General features: G+C 53.9%; 7 protein-coding genes across 7 annotated transcripts; 4 read left to right on the forward strand and 3 right to left on the reverse strand.

Annotated features, from left to right (window-relative positions):
• Window positions 1-190: 190 nt before the first annotated feature.
• On the forward strand, window positions 191-1,219 carry CGCA056_v006614 (uncharacterized protein; the record flags this gene model as incomplete). Its single annotated transcript, XM_037321863.1, has 1 exon — window positions 191-1,219. One exon carries the CDS (start codon window positions 191-193, stop codon window positions 1,217-1,219), a length of 1,029 nt encoding a protein of 342 aa, XP_037180127.1.
• A 229-nt stretch (window positions 1,220-1,448) lies between these two features.
• On the reverse strand, window positions 1,449-2,326 carry PDAP1 (28 kDa heat- and acid-stable phosphoprotein; the record flags this gene model as incomplete). The annotated part of the gene is made up of 3 exons (XM_037321864.1): window positions 1,449-1,574; window positions 1,637-2,193; window positions 2,257-2,326. 3 exons carry the CDS (start codon window positions 2,324-2,326, stop codon window positions 1,449-1,451), a joined length of 753 nt encoding a protein of 250 aa, XP_037180128.1.
• Window positions 2,327-4,144: 1,818 nt separating this feature from the next.
• On the forward strand, window positions 4,145-5,648 carry CGCA056_v006616 (uncharacterized protein; the record flags this gene model as incomplete). Its single annotated transcript, XM_037321865.1, has 2 exons — window positions 4,145-4,416; window positions 4,478-5,648. 2 exons carry the CDS (start codon window positions 4,145-4,147, stop codon window positions 5,646-5,648), a joined length of 1,443 nt encoding a protein of 480 aa, XP_037180129.1.
• Window positions 5,649-5,932: 284 nt separating this feature from the next.
• On the reverse strand, window positions 5,933-7,621 carry CGCA056_v006617 (Succinyl-CoA:3-ketoacid coenzyme A transferase 1; the record flags this gene model as incomplete). Its single annotated transcript, XM_037321866.1, has 3 exons — window positions 5,933-6,064; window positions 6,122-7,489; window positions 7,562-7,621. 3 exons carry the CDS (start codon window positions 7,619-7,621, stop codon window positions 5,933-5,935), a joined length of 1,560 nt encoding a protein of 519 aa, XP_037180130.1.
• A 1,613-nt stretch (window positions 7,622-9,234) lies between these two features.
• Window positions 9,235-12,512, forward strand: utp22 (U3 small nucleolar RNA-associated protein 22; the record flags this gene model as incomplete). Its single annotated transcript, XM_037321867.1, has 2 exons — window positions 9,235-9,447; window positions 9,501-12,512. 2 exons carry the CDS (start codon window positions 9,235-9,237, stop codon window positions 12,510-12,512), a joined length of 3,225 nt encoding a protein of 1,074 aa, XP_037180125.1.
• A 315-nt stretch (window positions 12,513-12,827) lies between these two features.
• Window positions 12,828-16,774, reverse strand: POM152 (Nucleoporin POM152; the record flags this gene model as incomplete). The annotated part of the gene is made up of 3 exons (XM_037321868.1): window positions 12,828-13,951; window positions 14,001-16,230; window positions 16,307-16,774. 3 exons carry the CDS (start codon window positions 16,772-16,774, stop codon window positions 12,828-12,830), a joined length of 3,822 nt encoding a protein of 1,273 aa, XP_037180126.1.
• A 1,213-nt stretch (window positions 16,775-17,987) lies between these two features.
• uch2 (Ubiquitin carboxyl-terminal hydrolase isozyme L5) lies at window positions 17,988-19,677 on the forward strand (the record flags this gene model as incomplete). The annotated part of the gene is made up of 3 exons (XM_037321869.1): window positions 17,988-18,437; window positions 18,491-18,685; window positions 18,739-19,677. 3 exons carry the CDS (start codon window positions 17,988-17,990, stop codon window positions 19,675-19,677), a joined length of 1,584 nt encoding a protein of 527 aa, XP_037179242.1.
• Window positions 19,678-19,781: the final 104 nt, after the last annotated feature.

Here is a 19,781-nt window from a genome sequence, read left to right on the forward strand (position 1 = left end):
AGCTACAAAGTTGCAGAATTGAAGTGTTTTGATTGGTCGCCAGGATCCACCATGTACAAGCAATGGCCGGGTGTGCAGGGACGTGCCTACGCTCATCCCTAGGCCCCTGAGAAAATGGACAGCTCTCAAGCACCCCCAATACGTAGAACTCACGAGCTCGACTTGCCATATCGGTGTCGCGACTGTCATAATGGCGCCAAAGATTAAGGTCGTGAAGACCAAGTCAAAGCCTCCGGGCTCACTGGGTGCGCCGCCCGCGCCTTTCAAGAAACCGGCAGAGGTTCTAAAGCCTTTTTATGAGTCGCTTTCCCGCAAACACGTCTACATCACCCACATCGACACCAAACCCAAGGATTTCAAGAAGAAGATATTTCTTGTGCCCGTCGGCATGAACATCGTTGTCGCTGCGCTGTTCGTCTTGCGCATGTACTACATCCTTCCCTATTACTTCAAGTTCATCCAGTCTGCCGCCGGCTACCCCAATGAGACGACCTTCTCGCCTTCCGACTCAACTTGGGCCGCGCTTGCTTGGGAAATCGGCAAGCGCGGCTTCTCTTTCACTCTGGACCTCATGCTCTTCATCTTCGTCTGGCCGTGGCCAATCGAGTTCGTCTTTGGTCAGACGTATGGAAACCCAGTTCAATGGCGATGGAACGTTGGCTTCCGCGACAAGGAGATTTACGTCCGACGCAGCCGGGAGTGGGACCAACAACTGGGCGACATTTTCAAGGAAAAGGAGAAGAACCAGGCACTTCAATCAATCGTGCGGCAGGCCACCTCGCCCCTCCTCCTGCAGGAAAAGACGGGCTATCTTACCATGACGGGACAGTGGGATCTCGACTGGAACAGCATGGTCCTCGTTCACAACCTCGTCGACAAGAAGCAGGTCGCGTTGGACGCCTTCAAGAGTCTGGTGCTGGTGTGGCACGAAGACTACGACTGGATGGTTCTTGAGCAGGCGGGCGAAAATGTCAAGGAAGATGACAGGCGACGGCAGGTATTTGCGTTCAGGGATGCTCTCTCGGCCATTGGCAAGGAAGATCTCTTCTTCCGTTGGATCGAGATTGTGCAGTTTGAGTCATCGCAGCCTGGTGGGTTCGGGCCTGAGAAGCAGACCGAGGTGGCTAAAAAGATTCGAGACCTGTTCCAGGAGCAGGGCGTTGATTTCGACAAGTTGTGGCACGAAAGCGTTGGAACCGAAGGATTGGCTGGCATTTGAAAACATGGCCAACCGTGTATTTGTACCTACATTTGGCGCATGGCGGCAAATCATAAACCGGTAATGAGAGCACATGTGGTATTCAGCTGGCACGGAAAGTTCAAAAAGCATACGTGGAGCCTGTATCTTGTAAAATTGTGGCTCAAACACGAACATTCGACGCATGGTATGTTGCGAACGAGAAGGACGATGGTATACGAATGACAGTGCCCTGAACTTTTGGCAGAGTTCATTTGCTGGACTTCTTGCCCTTCTTAGCGGCCGGGCCCAGAGCAGCCTCTCTCTTCTTGGCCTCCTTCTTCTCAATCTCGGCCCTCTTAGCAGCCTCCTGAGCCTCGCGCTCCTCCTTCTCGGCCTGTAACAACCTGTAGTTAGACAACTGCAATACGAGATGGCCGGTTCAAGGGCCAAACATACCTCTCTACGGGCAGCGTCTGCCGCTCTCTGCTCGCGAATGAGCCTCAGTCTCGCCATGTCAGCCTTGGCCTCATCCGTCTTGCCGGCCTCATGGAGCTTGCGGTATCTCTCCTTGGCCAGGGCAGCCTCCATGCTCTCGCGCTCCTTGCGGTTGTTTGCCACAGCGAGTTTCTTGACGCCCTCGGTAGCCTCCTCGACCTCCTTGGGGGGCGCCTTGGTCTGGTTGCGGGCGGCCTTGGAGTGATTCGGGTTGGCGGGCATGTCGTCGTCGCTCTCCTCCTCGGAGTCGGAAGGGGGCAAGTCGCCGACCTCGACGGCTTGGCCCTTCTTCTTGGCTATGGCAGCCTCCTTGCGGGCCTTGGCTGCGGCCTTGCGGTCGGCGCGAGACTGTTCGGCCTGGGGCTTGGCATCATCAGAGTCGGACTCCTCCTCGGATTCCTCCTCAGAGTCATCCTCGTCACTTCCGCTGTCGTCCTTCTTGGTATCGGCGCTCCACATGCTGATTTCGTTGCCATCAGCGTCGAGGGGGCGCAGGTCGCGGGAGAAGTGCTTGCCACCTGAATGACAAGACGGTTAGCGTGTGGATGAGGCCGCGGCGGGAACGACGTTTTGTCACAAACCTCCTCGAGTGAACTTCCTGAACTTGCCGCCACGGCCACGAGAGCTGGAACCTGGTTGTCCGCCGGCCATCTTGACTGATTTTGGGTGGCTGTTGTGGTGTTGGGGAAGTTGCAGATGGTTTTGGCGGGGTTGACGTGCGATGTTTGTCAGAGACGGCTGGCGCAAGATTTGGCGGGGTAATTTATGTGCAGAGCGGTGGCAGACTTTAGGGTGTGCAAGTAAGTCAATGGAGATGGGTGCAGCAAGGTTCTTCACCGAGATGGGCAACTTCAATGGGCGAGTGAAGACTTGGGATTCGGAGTCGGAGAACGGATTGAAGTTATAGGCTCTTCCTGCGTACACTAGCTAATTGTCTTGTAGAGGGAGTCACAGGCTAAGGCACGGCACATGGCCGGAGAGGGAATCATCATCAGGTTGCAGTAGTATCTTCTTACAGACCATTGATAGCCAGCGGACGGATACGATGCTGGGCTGCAAAATGATTCCCTGAGCTGCGCTAGCTGCACATAATTAGCGGGGCACGCAAACATAAACACCTTCGTCTTTATTGGCTGCCCATAGTGTTTTGGGGCTTGTCAAGGGACCCTCAGTGTCCTGGCCACGATTTTCACCGCCAGGATATTTGCCCCGCGCTTGGAGGGGGGAACGGCTCCAATAAGGCATTACCTGCGCTTGTGGATATAGCAAGAGAATCTAGCGTACGAGCCACACGCGACCGCTACCTTGCGTGCTTGCATGAGGTATCTCAAAATGAGGCAAGAGTTGCAACGGACCTGACCCAAGCAGAGAGAAGCAGAGAGTTGCAGAGAACAACACTGAATGAGGCCAATGTTGGTGGGTCGGTTGCTAGCTTGTATCAAGCTAGGTAATCCTTAATCATGGATTGGACCGCATGGGTGGCTTTGACGGGGACAGAGAGAGGCCAAATTCAAGTGATATAGTATGCGTATTGATGACTCGGTAGTGGGTGGAAAATCATGTGGCTTTAGCGGAGATAGCTGCAAGCCATAACAGAAGCCACCATTGTCAGTGAGACCGCTTATTCTCCCTGTGCTAGAGCTCGATATTGTCACCCATAATTGTTATTGTCATCTTCCTTGTTGTATTTATTGTCATCCCTGCTACTATCGTCCTGCACAGGAAAGATAGCCGCCCAGATGCAGGGAAAGGCGGTTGCTTTTCAATGTGTCCTGACTTGATGGAGTAAGGTAGTGAGACAGGTACCGACCCGACGGGCATGGCTCATTCCCGTCCACGTCGTGGCACGGCTCCGGCAAAACAGCAGGGCCGGGCCCACAGTAAAAAAACCAATATCATGGCTCAGAATTCGCGCTGTCTTTCAACATTTCTCTCCTTTTCTCTTCACCTAATCATAAAACAATCCTCCTTATTCACTCTGGCTTTCACGTTATCAATGAATGCGCTTGGAGGGGAAATAGGAGGAGAGATGGATGAACTTTCGCCCACTTACCCTCTGACCCGTGGCAGCTTCTGCTGTGTTGGTGATTGGAGAAATTTTCGTGGCGATACATGCTCTCTGCGCCGCCTCTGGCTGAATGCCGCGTGTTTACAACCGCGCTCTTCCTAGTAATCTACTACTACAAAGCCTTGCGTGACGCCTACACTGGCGCCCCGGTTGTCGACGATGCTGTCAAAATTTGCACGCCGTTGCGTCAACCCGCTGTTCCTCCAGGTGACTGGGCCAAGGTGTAGAATTTTTGCCGCACAGTGCAAGCGCACAGTGCCTTTCGGGATCTAGAGATGTCCGACTCGCAACTGTCATCTCATCTCAAACGTGGGATCTCTGGCGCTCGTATGAACGAAGTCCACTACGTGACTATACTATGTACTTGCTCGAACCCGCATCCTCGCAAGAAGACCAGCACGATGTTTGACCAAACAACAGGACAGGTCTTCAAGGAAGTGACGGCTCCGCGCCCTCCGGACGCCTACCAAAATGGTCGTGACTGGTCCAGGCGAACTGGTCGTCCACCTCGCAAGGGACGCAGCGGACAGGGCAGAAATGGTCCCAGGGCGTTGGCCGATATGGCTATGCATTTGGTCGCGGAAAACATTGGCGACGTGACGGAGCAGCATCTTGCCCGCGATGATCTGCCAAAGAGGTACCTGTGGAGGATATGGCGCCTGCTGGAAAACAGGTTCGTTCTGCCTCTGCGCATGCGGCAGTGATACCTAACTATATCTAACACTGATCTTCAGGGGCGTATGCTTCCAGGCATGGAAGATTTTCTCCAAGTCCCTCCTGGCCGAAGACGATGAAAAGACGTTGGCTCTCTATCGCTACCGCCAGCACATTTGTCAACCAACTGAGAACCTGCGTCACTACCTCAGACCGCTCGAGTCTACCGCGTTTGACTTCGTCTCCCATCTGGTCATTGCGGGCAACTGCTCCTTTGCCGAAAATGAGCTGTTACTTCTCGCGAATATGAAAAATCTTGGCATTCTCGAGATCATTCAGCCAGCCGATGAACTTCGCATGGTGTTCCCAAACGTCGACGACCGGCTCATCAGGGGCTGGACTGAGATGAATGACCCCTTTCCACTCCTGAGGATCTTGAGGCTCTGGAGTGATGAGTCGACGACTACGCAGTCGCTCAAATACGTGTCCAAATTTCCATCGCTCGTCCTCTACGACGTCAATGCCGCGAGGAGTGACTGGGCCGGAGCCGCTGAAACTGCCGTTGAAGAAGGCTGGCAAATGGAAGAGCCTGAGCATGGCCCGAATGATACCCTCCTGTGGTATCTGTTGCTTTTCGACTCCGTTGAGGAGAGCAAACCACGACAGCTGCAAGGCCTAGCTCGCAACATAAACGAAGGGCTAATGAACTTTTGTCTATCCAGCAGCCAGCCCATCAAATTGATTCATGCGCAAGAGGCTCCGGCGTTTCTCGATCACTTGGGAGACTCTGCGAAGAGCAACCTGTCCATGTACGTCGACGTGCCAGGCTATGAAGCACAAACTTGTAAGGGATTTCCATTCGAAACCTGGGCTTTTTGGTTGTATTCCTTTATTGGCCAGTTGATCAAGGACAGCGACTTGAAGCGAGTTGGCCTGTCGTCGGACATGAGCGTCGTTTCTGAGAAGCTGGTTCTCCCCTCCAAGCCCCTGGCTTGCTTACAATTGGGCCACCTTGGCGGCAGGCCAGGTATCACACCCGCCGTGTCATACGTGCGAAGAGGATTATTCTCCACGAGGAGATACACGTTCTTCAGGAATTCGGCGTCTAGCAAGAACCAGGATTCTGTGCGGAATGCGACAGAACTCATGAAGCCCTCGGTACAACTTGGTAACGTCGAGACAGGGTTGAACCCGAACCGCAAGAAAAGAAGGCGTCTGGACGACATTTTACAGTCCTTTTTAGGTTCTTGAGAGGAGTGGCAAACATGGCATCTTGGTGCTGTGAGGAGCATCCAAAACATTGTACGGGCCAAGGCCTACCTTATATGATACCGTGGCGTTATCGGTCGCTGGCATGAAACAGTTAAGAAATCACAGCAGACGTGTGTCTCGAGAAATAATTTCATTCGTAAAATTCATGGCTTCATTTTGATCCCCAAAGTTGACGCCGCATTCTAGATGATGACAATAATGAACCCTCCCCAGCAGGTATATCCATCCTTGCGCTCAGTATCCAAAATCTTCTGTACAGGCCCTTACAACATGGGCTTCAGATCCTCAGCAACGGTAAATGGCGCCTCGGTCTTGCTCTTGATTTCCTCCACCGTCACACCGTCCGCGATCTCAATCAGGGTCAGGCCGTGAGCGAAGTCGACGTCGAAGACACCCTGTCACCCGCGTGTTAGCTACGTTGCAAAATCTTGAACAGCGCATTGTCGACTTACCATTTCAGTGATGATTCTTGACACGCAAGCACGGCCGGTCAGAGGGAAAGCGCACTGCTTAACAATCTTGGGGTTGCCCTTCTTGTCCGTGTGCTCCATGGTGACAACGACCTGGGTGGCGCTGGGGTTGCTGACAAGATCCATGGCACCGCCGAAACCCTTGACCTTACCAGGCAACATCCAGTTCGCAAGGTCACCGGTGGAGCTGACCTGCATGGCACCCAGGATAGTAAGGTTGATGCGGCCACTGCGGATCATGCCGAAGCTCTCCTCGCTGCCAAAGACGGCGGCACCGGGCTTGAGCGTGACCGTCTCCTTGCCCGCGTTGATGAGGTCGGCATCTTCCTCGCCCTTCTTGGGATAGGGTCCCAGACCCAAAATGCCGTTCTCGGACTGGAGCTGGACCTCAACCTCGGGGCCAACGAAGCCCGGAGCGAGCATCGGCATGCCGATGCCGAGGTTGGCGTACATGCCGTTCTTGAACTCCTTGGCGGCACGTCTGACAATGAGCTCACGCTTGGCGGCAGTGTCGCCGCTGCCGAGCGCCTTCTTGGCATCGGGGTCGTTCTCATCCTTGGCGAAGGTGTACTTCTCAATGTTCTTCTCGGTGGTGCTCTGGATGACTCGTTTGACATAGATACCGGGCAGGTGGACGGCCTCAGGGGAGATCTCACCAGGCTCAACAATGTGCTCAGCCTCGACAATGGTCATCTTGGCGTTGCGACCCATGGCGCCGTTGAAGTTGTTGGCGGCGAGACGGAATTGGCAGTTTCCGAGCTTGTCAGCCTTGTAGGCCTTGACAAAAGCGTAGTCACCGGCAATGCTCTCCTCGAGGAGGTAGGACTTTCCGTTGAAGACCTTGACGTCCTTGGGGTAGGAAAATTGGTCGGGGGAGCCATCGGCCTTGTTCCTGAGAGGGAGTTCACCGGTCTGAACGACAGTGCCGAAGGCGGCGGGGGTGTAGAAGGCGGGAATGCCCTTGCCGCCAGCAGCGCAGCGCTCGGCGAGGGTGCCCTGAGGGGTGAGCTCGAGCTCGACCTCACCGGTAAGGTACATCTTCTCAAAGGTCTTGTTCTCGCCAATGTAGCTGGCAACCATCTTCTTGATCTGCTTGGTCTTGAGCAGCTGGCCAAGGCCGGAAGTGTCGGTGCCGGCATTGTTGGAGACCGCAGTAAGGCCGGTGATCTCGGGCTTCTTGAGAACCTCGTTGATCAAGGTATCGGGAACACCACAGAGGCCGAAACCGCCGCACAGAAGCGTGGAGTTTGACTTCATGTCCTTGAGAGCCTCGGTGGCCGAGGGGTAGACTTTGTTGATCTCTGCCTTACGTGCCGTCGCAGAGAATGCGCGGGCGAGGACGGCAGTCGGCTGTTCATGGCAGGAGAGTCAGTCTGAGCCGGGGCTCATTGCAAGGCCTCCAATGGATCCAGGTCTACGTACGTTGGAGCCATGGCGGGCATAGGCTCTCAATGAGCGCGCATACAGAGCTGCTGAAGGCATCGTGATTGTGCTTTGGCCACGAGTGGGACTACGGGGAACAGGACGAGGGGCAGCGTTGGAGACGGATAGGCCGTGGTTGTTTTACCTCAATGTAAGAGGGTAGCGGAGAAGCATCAACAGAACCAGCGGAGAGGCCAGAGAGGAATTGGGGTGAAGGAGGGGACAGTTTCTCTTCAAGAGGACTCTTCAAGAGAAGCTGCGCGAGGGGTCCCGGATCAATTTATTGCAGCTACGTGCTCCTAGCATCCAAGGCCGTGGGTTGCCGTCGCTGCGGAAATCGCAGTGTCTAGTGTCGGGGGGTGTATGCTGCTCCGCCCCTTCGGGATTGGGCTCGGCAAGAGGATGCGGACGATGGATTGACTGGTGGGCTTGGACCTGGAAGCTGGTCGCACAGCTCTCGGCATCCCTACCTCGGGGTGTCTTTCAGCGGTTAACCCCCCTCAGGTTCCGCGACTCGGAAAGTGGCGGGGCTAAACGTTTTGGCGCCTGGGCCTGGGGTTGCTGCAGCGGTGCATCGTCTTCGTTGACGCCAATGGAACTGGGGAAAGGGCCCCTGACACCTGAAGGAGCTTCCCCCATCCACACCCCGCAAAGGCAATTGTATTGTGCCTCAGTGCGGCGGCCCGCAACCGCGATCCCGACCTCTGAAAAACGGACAGAGTGATGGCAGACGTCCATACCCACTAATGGCACTGTATGTGCATACTGCCATCCGCCCGTTTGTACAGTACCTAAGCAACGGGTAGCGTTTCAATTCATACGGTACGGTCCGGTTCGGCTGGCGGCGCCGTTTGCCGAAGACTCTGCCGAAGACCTGACTGAGCAGTATGCGAGTCCGCTCCGGTTACTTCCTTTGCAACTATTATGCTTTTTGTGATCAATAAACATGCGCTTGGTTGTTGGTTATGTCAATGCGATACCGGCGATCGACCCTAGACACATGCATTTAGGAGACGGGAAGCTTGGTCGTCCCTTGCGTGCGTCAATCCAGGCACACACGTCCCTGCTGTGCCTTGGATACCTTACATAAACTTAGGTAGTTTCCGGTGCGTATTCCGGCTCCGGCACTCGAGCTACTGCCGTAGTACCTTATCTGGTTGCCATCCGATGTCTCTGGGTTTTTTTTTCCGAAGCATTCCGCTGGGGCATTCGAACAAAACTCAGTTGCCTTGACAGAACACATGCAAATCGTTCAGATTTGTAGACGTTGCTAGGCACACCCGGCCAGTCTTACGCATAAGTTAGGGCTCGCAGTGTACTCAACTGCCAAAAGAAAACGGCATCGCGTCAAGCCTTTTGTGTTCTTTGTAGATGAGGCCGATTTGGCTGCAGGTCACAGTCTGGGGCAACTACCCGTCAAAGACACCAGTGGGGCTGCTGCAGTAGGTAGGTCTAGGTGTCCTATCGGGCGATCGGTCAGGGATAAATTTTCTCCCACCTCTTATCGGAGCCCCACGCTTCAAAAAATTTCCAGCATCGCGGTTGTGCATGCGCAAGCAGGCTGAAGTTGTCGTGCTCCTGTGAGTCTGCAAGCCTACCTATGCGCTTGTCAGCCTCCAATTCAGCAGCCCCTTGCACAGAATATTGCTGGGTCTCCCAAACAGTTGTTCAAGATGGAGCAGAGCCCCAAAAGACGCAAGGTTTCCCACCAGGGCAACACGAGGAGTACAGTCAACATTGCGACGGCGAGCCCGTTTGTCCTGCAGACGGACGAACTTTTGAAGGAGGTAAAGGTCGACTACACGAAGGCGCTGAGCGGCGCGGATAGCCTGCTCCATAAAATCAAGAACCTCATCGATGAAATTGAGTCTCACGGCCCCATCTCCGTTAGTTTATCTCCCATCCTCCCGTTGCGACTTAACATGTTGATGTTTCTTAGATCGCCGAAGCCACCCGCAAGTTTCAAAAGACCCATCGAATCAAGATTCCCTACCCCGAGCCGAAACCGAGCGATGATGCGCCTTACAACCTTTCGTACGAGAAGCCCTCGGCCTACAACGTCGTCGGTAGCTATGTCTCGAGAACCATGGTCAAGGCGCAGGCAAACAAGGGCGTGGACATGATCGTGCAGATGCCAGCGTCGCTTTTCCAAGAAAGAGATTACCAGAGCATGCGCTACTTCTACAGGAGAGCATACTACATTGCCAACATTGCGGCAAGTCTGCGCAAGGAGCTGGGAGACTCCGCTGATCTGGAATTCGAGTACTTGAACGGAAACACGCTACTGCCAGTCCTGACCATTCGACCGAACGACGGCACGACTAGCGAGGAAGACAAGGCGTCAAAGGCAGACTTCGTCATCCGAATCATCCCTTGTGCCCCTGGAGGTATCTTTCCTAAGACAAAGTTACATCCCGCAGCCAACAGCAACCGTATTGGACAACCCGAGAACTCTAAAGAGGCGACACCTTTTTACAGCTCTACTGTCAAGGCCGAGGATACCTTCGTCACCTATCTTCGCGTTCTCACGCGTGCCAAGACCGATTGCGCAGCTTTTACGGATGCTTGCATACTAGGGAGGATTTGGCTTCAACAGAGAGGCTTGGGGAGCTCGCTTGCTGCCGGCGGCTTTGGCCATTTTGAGTGGGCGGTCATGATGGCACTTCTTCTCCAAACAGGGGGTCGCAACGGCCAACCCGCTCTATCTTCGGCGTTGAGCAGCACCGAGCTTTTCAAGGCCACGGTGCAGTTTCTCGCCTCCACCGAGTTCTCAAAGAAGCCTTTCGTTTTCGGTACTTACAAGCAGGGGACCGACATTATTCGCGAGAATGGCCCTGTCATGTTCGATCCCGAGCGTGAGGTAAATATTCTGTATAAGATGAGTCCTTGGTCAGCGAGCCTGCTTCATTTCCACGCCTGCACGACCATGGATGTGCTCAATGACCCCCTAGCCAACCAATTCGAGCCGACATTTATCGCCAAAGCCGACGTGCCATTGCAGCTTTTCGACGCCATCTTCGAGATTCGCAACGTTGACAGCCATTCGAAGAGCAATAGCCCCGATCGACGTGGAGCTGTTTGGGATCTTGGTTTCAAGGCGTACACGGTTCTCAAGAAGGCCCTGAAGGACAGATCGCAGTTAATTCACTTCCAGACGAAGGATACTGCATCGTGGCCCATCGCAGGCAAAGAGCCCCGCAACGTTGCTAACATCCAGGTTGGCGTCATTTTTGATTCGGCTAACATGGGCCGGTTGATGGAGTACGGTCCCTCCGCTGAGCTCGAAAAGGAGGCGGCCAAGTTCCGAAAGTTCTGGGGCGACAAGGCCGAGCTGCGACGTTTCCAGGATGGCAGCATTCTTGAGTGCGTACCGTGGAACAACAAGACCGCGGCCGGCATTTGCGAGGAAATCGTTCGATACGCTCTTCAACGCCATTTGAGCCTCGGTCCTGGTGACCTTCGATTCCATGATGCCGAACCCCCCTCATCTCTAGGCATCACCCCTCTCGATAGGGATGCCTTCGAGGCGGCGAGGAAGGCCTTCCGAGCCCTGGAGTCAGACATTCGCGGCTTGGAAGACTTACCCCTCTCCATTAGGCAGTTGTCGCCTATTGTACCAGAACTTCGATCTTCCTCTGTCACCGCGCCCTTTGCAGCCTCCCAAAAGACCCCTCCATCAATGGATGTCAACTTGTATTTTGAGGTTTCGAGCAAGTGGCCGGAGAACTTGGTCGCAATCCAGGAAACCAAGATCGAGTTTCTGCTTGACATTGACCGAAGATTGAAGGCTGTCAATGACAACATCACAACTAGCCTGGGCCGCGATAACGCAGCTCGTGAGATCGACAACCTGGCGTATCTCGACATCATTTACGACACCGGTGCTGCGTTCCGATTGCGCATCTTTGCCGAGCCGGAGGAGACACTCCTTGACAGGCAAGCCAAGAACAAGACGCTCGACCCGCAGACGAGAGCGGACGCCGAGGAAGCCCTCTTTGACATCAACTGGCGGTATAAGCACCTCCCGCTGCACACGCAGACGATCACAACTTACTGCACCCGCTTCACCACGCTGTCAACCACAATTCGTCTAGTCAAGCATTGGTTCAACGCCCACAAGCTTGCCAGCCACGTCAGTGAAGAGCTCATTGAGCTCCTTGTCTTGCGCGTGTTCCTCCAGCCACACCCCTGGAAGACCCCGTCTAGCGCTATGTCAGGCTTCCTACGCACTATCCTCTTCCTCTCGAGATGGGACTGGCGCGATGAGCCCCTCATTGTTGACTCCTCAGACGACATGTCCGCAGAAGATAGATCCGTCGTCCAAAAACACCTGGAGGCTTGGCGTGCTCGCGATCCCAATATGAACCACGCTGTCCTTTTCGTCGCCACCCCGCACGACCATTCAGGGCTGGCCTACACCCGCCACGGGCCCTCCAAACTCCTCGCAACCCGCATGACTCGTCTCGCCAAGGCCGCCAGCAAGCTCATCAGAGAGCAAGGCATCGCCCTCGACGTCGCTCAACTCTTCCAGCCCTCGCTCAGCGACTATGACGTGCTTATCCATCTATCGACCTCAGCCTTGAAGCGCGTGGTCCGCGATGCCGCCGCCGAGGCCGGCATTCGCCACTCTCTCTTCAAGAATCTGGACGCGCGTACAGGCAAGGTGCCCCTGCCCCTGAGTAGGTCACCGGCGGCGGTCCTGCTCAACGAGCTGCAGACGGCGTACGAGGATACTCTCATCTTCTTCCATGGCGCTCCCGAAGACTCAGTCATTGGTGCCATCTGGCAACCCAAGCTGCGGAGACAAAACTTCCGCGTAGGTCTGCCGTACAACTTCCGTCAAGTGGATAGTGAAGAAGACGACGTGGTTGAAGTCAACAAATCCGCTGTCTTGCTCGAAATTGCAAGGATCGGGGGCGACTTGGTAAAAAGAATTGAGGATATGTCATAGGTACAGGGAAATACATTTGTACATGTTTCATATGTTGGCATAGCGAACCGGGAAATGGTAGATAAAAGTCAGCGATCGAATGATCACACCAAGTATTAAAATGCTCAGTCAATTGTTTCCGAGCCGATGCCTGTTAAAAGAAAATGTCTTTGGCCATGCTGATTATAGTCCTATTCAACCTGATTTCCCTTGATGAAACGCCATGCCATGATATAAAATGCCTATGCACACCAAGACGCTCGTATGCACACAAACATCCCCACCCCTTCGTGAGTCCAATAAAACCCGCACAACCCCCGAGTTCATTCAAGTCATCTACTGCAGGAGCTTCTGGTCCCGGCTGCTGTCTGCGACCTGCTGGGTAGAGAAGGCGCAGAACTTGTCCTTAATGGCGACCACCTCGTACGTTCCTTCTTGGCTTGCACGGATGATCTTGCTGCTCTCGTACGAAACGTCGTGTCGGGTCTCAAGCACCACGCTCTTCTGGCCCTTCTTGGCGTTGGAGCTTCGAGTGTACGTGAACTCGTACGGCGGCGTGCCCCAGAACTCGAAAAAGATCTCGACCTCGTTGCCTTCATGGATATCCACGCGAGTCTGTCTGCCCCTGCTGATTTTGACGGCGGGGAGTGGGTGAATCTTCTTAGTAATGTCAACAGAGGCACGACACTCTGATGCCTTGTCAGAGATGGAGGTGATGGTGAAGTCGCCAGGAGATTCGGCGATACGGCGGAAGTTGGTTGTGCCCGATTTGGCCTTGCGTTGGTGCCCCTGGAAATCATACCAGATCTCGAAGGGAGGCGTGCCGGAGAGCGTGTAAGCGATACGTTCGCCGACGCAGTAGTCCTCTCGGCTCTCAAGGGGATAGATTGCGGGCGCGTCATAAAGGTGGACTTGCACGGTCGGCGCTCCGATCTCATACTTCTTCTGGCAGCCACGAGCATCTCTAACCTCGCGAATGCGGACATGTTGGATTCCGAGGCGCAAGTGCTGTCTGGGTATGTGAATGCCGTAAGAGTTAGACTGGATGGACGGGATTCTGTACGTCTCAGGGACAGTGCCGCTGTGATGCTTAATCTCAATTTCCACGTAAAAAGGAGCGACACCATTTAGCGTAATGGGGATGGTGTCCTCGCTCTCTTGCTCCGTTTTGCAATACTTGAACGACTGGCCAGGCTTCACGAAGGAGGCGGACGGCTTGGCGTTAACCCGCTGGTTGAGGGTGAGAGGGTTGAAGTTTCTGTCGCTGTTGTAGAGATTATCTGCTAACGCGGAGAACTTGTACGCATATTCTCCAGGCTTCGAGGTATCCATGCCAATGGATGCCTTATTGAGAGCGGTATCGAATTCCTTCCGGATGCTGGATCCAGAATTCTTACCAGAACCAGTTCCCGGGAAGGGCTTGTGGAAAAGATCGTATTCGACACGGAAAGGGGCCGAACCTATCAAATTATCAGTCCGGAGCTCTGTGGAATGAGATGAACATCTTACCCTTGAGGCTGACCTCGAACGAATCGATATCACCTTCACACACATCACGCTTCACAAATGCAGCTGCATCCGAAGTTGTGGTATCAGTCTGGACTAGCTTGATCTCAGGGCGAGGATACCAGTCAACCTTGAACTGGGATGCCTGGGGGTCGACAATGCCAGGACAGCTGTCGGCGACATCAATGATTTCGTAGGTGCCGCGGGACTTGACAGTAAGGATCTCATTGGCGTTCCTAGCCGTCTTCTTGAGAATAACATCACCGGCTTCAACGTTGCGGTACGATACAGTCCAAGGGCCGTCGCCCTGAAGACGAAGTGGCAGATCAACCTTGGTGTTCTCGACCGCCATAATGTTTCGCTTGTTTTCAACCAGGCCGAATGCTGCTCTGGGCCGTTGCCGTCGGACAGAGACCTTAAGCTCGTCCTTGAGGAACGTCCGGCAGCCAGATTTATCCTGGACGCTATTGAGAGCAAGAGTGTATTCGCCACCCTTGGCTAGGGGTTTGGTCTTGATTCTGTAGTTGTTGTCCTGGATATCGGTGACGCGCTCGGATTTGCGCTTGCCATCGTGAACAACTTCCCACTCCAAAGAGAAGGGAGCGTCTCCCAGGAGCAAGATATCGACCTCGACCTGCTCCTCAAGACAGGCGCTGATAGCTCCCGTAGAATGTTGAATGATTGCGGAAGCGGCAGGCTTCACATCCGTCTCTAGCACCATGTTGGGTCCGCTCAAGGGTTGCCCTTTGTAGATGGCATCGTCAATCTGCTTGAAGATGTACTTATGATGGCCTGCAGCCGTCGGCCTCAGCTCGATTTGCTGTCTGAGTCCGCTGACATCGACACGCTCCCTTCTGACGTTGCCATTCTGATCAACAACGTCGTACCGGACTTGGAAGGGCGGGGTCCCGATAAGATCCAAGTCCACACGAAGTCCAACGGAGTTGCCGGCGCATTTGTCGGGAATCTCCTCCGCTCGCAAGGATAGCTGGGGCTCGAGAGGGTTGAGCAACAGACATGAGGAGGGCTCTTGGATCTCCCCCTCGCACGATCCGCTAACCACTGACTTGAGCGTGTAGAGACCAGGCTCCAAGACTGATGGCTTGTCATGGGAATTCTTGGCGGCGTAGGAACCGATGGAAACCTTGCTTCCATGATCTCCGCTGTTCGTCAGAGAATCGACTGGCGAGAACTCCCAGGTCAAAGTGTGGGAAGTGTCCGGGGACGACTTTTCCGGTATCGAAAAGTTAATTGGCAGCTTGGCCCGATGGTCCTTTGCTACTTTGATGGGATTCCGCAAGTCGCATCCTCGCAGACTAGCCTTGGGGCGCTGCTTGACCAAGAAGTTGCGCACGAGGTGCTTAGGCCGGGGACGCACGTCAGCCTCCTCGGGATTCTGAACATATTTCTGGACATTGCCAAAACCATCCTGAACCTCATCCACGGCATACTGCCAATCTCCTGCGGAATCCAGAGTTTCGTTGAGTCGCACAGCCACGGATTGAGGCTTCACCCAAGAAGTATCATCGTCGTTCCCGCGGGTCAGCTGTGAAGAGGGCGAACCGAGTAAGGGCGACATGTAGTCATCCGGCTGCAGGCTCTGAAAGTGAAAGCTGCGGTCGTTACCGTTGATCCTGCGACTGTACTGAATCTTCAACGGCGGTGTTCCGGTGACGTCAATGAAAAGATCCGACAAGTCCCTGATACATCGGCCTGCATCGTCGGGAGTGCGGAATGCAGCTTTCGGGCAGGGGACAACGTAGGTATCCTTCGTAGCGCGCTGAACCTCAAGCTTGTACTCGTCCAGTACCTTGCCAAGACGGTAGACACCCGTTTTCTTAACCGAGTACTCGATGGCAACAGCGACAGGGTTGGAATCCACCGTCTGATCCTTGATCTGCTTCGCAATCTTCTTGACCTCCCGGCTAGACAACCTTATCGTTTCCTCCTGATTGGTGTCAAGGTCGGTGCGAATGAGCTCCATTTCGGCGGGAATGGTCGAATTGAATTGGATGGGCAGCTTGACGGTGTCGCGATCCTCACCGACGCAGAAAGGAATTTGCTCAAAGTTGAGTACGGCTGACCCTTCTGGGAGGATATTGATTATCTGCCTTCCCATGATCAACGAATGGTTGTGCAAGATGCTCGAGACCTTGACGGTGTGTTCGGATACGGCCACTTCCCGATCGTAGAAAACCTTCATGAAGCCAACGAGCCATGGCTGCAGTGGAATCTGCACCTCAAGTTAGTTAACCAAGTTTTTTCTTTGCTCAAGGCCCAAGGCGGGGGCTTGGCATCGGCAGACGCACGGGAACGTTGAACATCAACATGAAGTTGAAGAAGGCATGGAAGAGAAAAATAGCCATGACAACAGGTTGCGAAAGCTCCAGCCATGGTATCCTCATTTCAGGCAGGCCGAAGAGAAATCCGAAGTCGATGAAGACCCATTTTAAAAACAGCCAGGCCGAAGTGTCGTTATCCTCGACCAGCTTGATCCAGTCGTAGAACCTCCATGCCAATAGGCCAATGTATATCGCACAAGCGTAGGTGCGTTGTTGTGGTGCATCGAGGATTGTCAGGGGAATGACGGGTTCCGATGGAGGGGCGCCTCTCGAGGCATTCTCGGGAGCCAAGGGGAGGGATGACGATGTCCGCGTGGACTTTTGCGAGGATATCGATGAGTTTGGATCGGGATCTTGACGTCGGGATCTGCCTGGGGCCGCGGTCGCTGGTGTTTGTGGGAAACCACCAGTCCGCTGTCTCGGTGTTGCGCTCATCGCATGCCGCAATTAGGAACGCTTCATACGATCGTTGGATGTGGTCGAAGTTGCCGGAGAATAAAGGAAGCCTTGCAACTAGATCAGGGAGGTCGAAGGTGTATGGAAAGGGCTTGCCCGGCGATGCAAGTTGCTCTTGGCGTCGTGAAGCTGGAGAATCTGGCTGCTGAACGCAGAGCTTCAAAATTTCCTGTGAATGCTCGTCACGTCCAAACGCGCCCAGCAACAACACCCACTTGCGATGACGCGGGATGTTCTGATTGGCTTACAGTGCATCTTAAGGGCCAAATAGCGGATACTAACAGGGCGACAGCTGTTTACAGGTTTTTGGCTGTGTGTTTGCCTGTGCGAGCACCCGTAGGTACCTGTGGACGGGGAAACAGACAGTGGAGTGTGCCAACCAGCTTTATTCAGCCCCCAAAAAGCTGGGGGGTCAGCTGCGTTATGGAAAGCGCTGGGTTGACGTCGTCCTTTCCCATTCAATCCCCGCCATCATGCTTCGGAGCTTCTCTTGACAGACCGCCCATGCTAGATTGAACACAGCACGAATTCTAACCACGTTTTATTGTTGTAAGCGAATAAAAGTGTTTAGAATCGTTGGTACGCGACTCCAGCAAGGACTGGGATAGTGTTGGTTCTGTGTGTTCTAAGGCTGATACCTCAGCTGATAAGCGCCAGGTATGTACGTCTTTATGAACCTCGCTTTTTCTCTCCATGCCTAGTCGATTCCTATGACGTTTCCTCTGGTCGAACGCATGGTTTCCTCTTTCTTAACCGATTTCCAGAATTCCTTATTAGTTGATATGGTCGTATGAAACGGTCACAGTCAGCCTTCTCTGCGTTCTGTTTCGTCCTCAACTCAACCACTTTATCAGTCGCTCTCTTCACTTCGCGTCTCTTTCGGCCACCTTCGTTAAAGACAAGCTCGTACAAACTCTTTCACCCAACGCATGTTTTCATGCATAGATGAAGTTCCTTGTTTCATGAACGAGAAAGGCTTTGATTCCTTTTTGACGTCATCATTCGCGTTGTCGAGGGGTTTTACACCTTCCCTTTTTGCCTGCCACATCGATATCGACCCGGCGCCATATGGCCGTCTTGCCACAATTGCTTCTGGGCTGGCCACATTTCCATTCATAGGATCCTCTTTTCATTCTCCTGCATCCCCCAGCTCTCTATTAACTACATCTCGATATCTTGACCGGTCGTCACGATGTTAGGAACGGGTCGTCCCAACAGGGGCCGGATACACCTGCGAAGCCGCAAGGCGGAACCAGTCGCAGTTGAGAACGGGCAAAAGCTTTCCCGGTCAAACTCTGACGATGATGTTTCTCCGGCAGTTGAGCGTGACATCTTTAACATTGGTACCAGTCCAGGGGTAGCGGTCGACCCTGCTCTGGCTGACCTACATATTCTCGACACGCCAGACGCCAACACCAGAAAACGGAAGGAGTTGCCAAACGGGGCAATGGAAGAATTAGCGATGGGTCATTCCCGGCGAAACCCTAAGCGAAAGGCAACAGAAGCCGCCGCTGCTGCAACGAGCGCCGTCGCAACTCGAGAAGCTAGGCAATCGAACATCTTACTCCGGGAAGCATTGGAACCCATCAGCAAAGACGAGCTTCAGGAGTGGGAAGGCTGGTGCGAGGTGGAGTCGGAACCGGTGCGTCTCTTGTTTTCTCTGCGTGCAGTGTAAGACCTGACCTTTCAGCATAGGCGTTCTTCAACGCCATTATCCGAGAGATGGGCGTGAAAGATGTGAAGGTCCAAGAGGTCTTTTCCGTTGACGAAGACTACGTCGCGACTATGCCCCAGCCCGTGTATGGGTTCATCTTTCTATATCAATACTTCTCGGAGAATTACGAGGACGACGAAGTGGTTGACGGGCGAGATCTATGGTTCGCCAATCAGGTTTGTGCTCAAGATCTTGCCTTTGCCCAGTGTTTGACTGACCGTTTTCTTAGACGACGGACAATGCGTGTGCCACGGTTGCCCTGACCAACATCCTGATGAATAGCGCCGGGGTCGACCTCGGCGCGAAGCTTCAGGAGTTCAAGGACGCCACAAGTCATCTCAGCACACCGCTGCGCGGTCATGCCCTCAGCTCCAACACGTTCATACGCTCTGTACATAACTCTTTCACCCGCAGAATGGACCACCTGAATGCAGATCTCTTTCTTGAAAACGAAGCCACCGAGTCGAAGAAAAAGCAGCGCAGAGGGCCGGCCAAGGCCAGGAAGACAAAGAAGCAGAAGGTCAACTCCGAATCGGGATACCACTTCATCGCCTACGTCCCAGCTAATGGCTCGGTGTGGGAGCTTGACGGCCTCAAAACTCGACCGGTATGTCTTGGACCACTGGAAGACGGCGTCCACTGGACAAACCTGGTTCGTCCCAACATCCAGGCGCGCATGCTTCAGTTCGAAGAAAGCGCACTCTCTTTCAACCTCCTGGCCCTCTGCAAGAATCCACTCGCCACCATATCTGGGAAACTTGCGAGCACAATTCGGTCATTTGAAGTACTTAACAGTCGCACCAAACACTTCGACGAATGGGAGACTTTAGTTGCTGGCAACGACCAACCATTGAGGGCTGACGAAAAAGATCGTCTTGCTGGGTTTGGGATCGAGCGAGAAGATATCGAACGAGCAGCCATGGATCCAATTTCGGAGAGGAAGCTCAGCAACCCTTCTATGGAAGCAATGGAGATTTTCGAGGTCTATAGTGATTTGGTTACGGAGCAGAAGTCTTTGATGGGGGAATATAACGGGGAGATCGCCTTCATGAAGGAAGACGAAGATCGCGTACATGGACGGCAGAAGGATCACACGCTAGCGATCCACCAATGGGTGCAAAAGCTTGCGGAGCATGGAGTTCTCGCCGACTGGGCTGCTAATCTGTGATTTTTTGGGGCGCGACTGAGGAGTTGGGAGTTCACGAGGATTGAGGGAAAGTCTGCACTGCGTTGGCGTTTGGTTTGTGGGCAAAGTATACAGATGGATGCGCT

This window comes from Colletotrichum aenigma, assembly GCF_013390185.1.
Source record: "Colletotrichum aenigma strain Cg56 chromosome Unknown KSG_Cg56_contig04, whole genome shotgun sequence".
In the NCBI taxonomy this organism is placed as follows: Eukaryota; Fungi; Ascomycota; class Sordariomycetes; order Glomerellales; family Glomerellaceae; genus Colletotrichum; species Colletotrichum aenigma.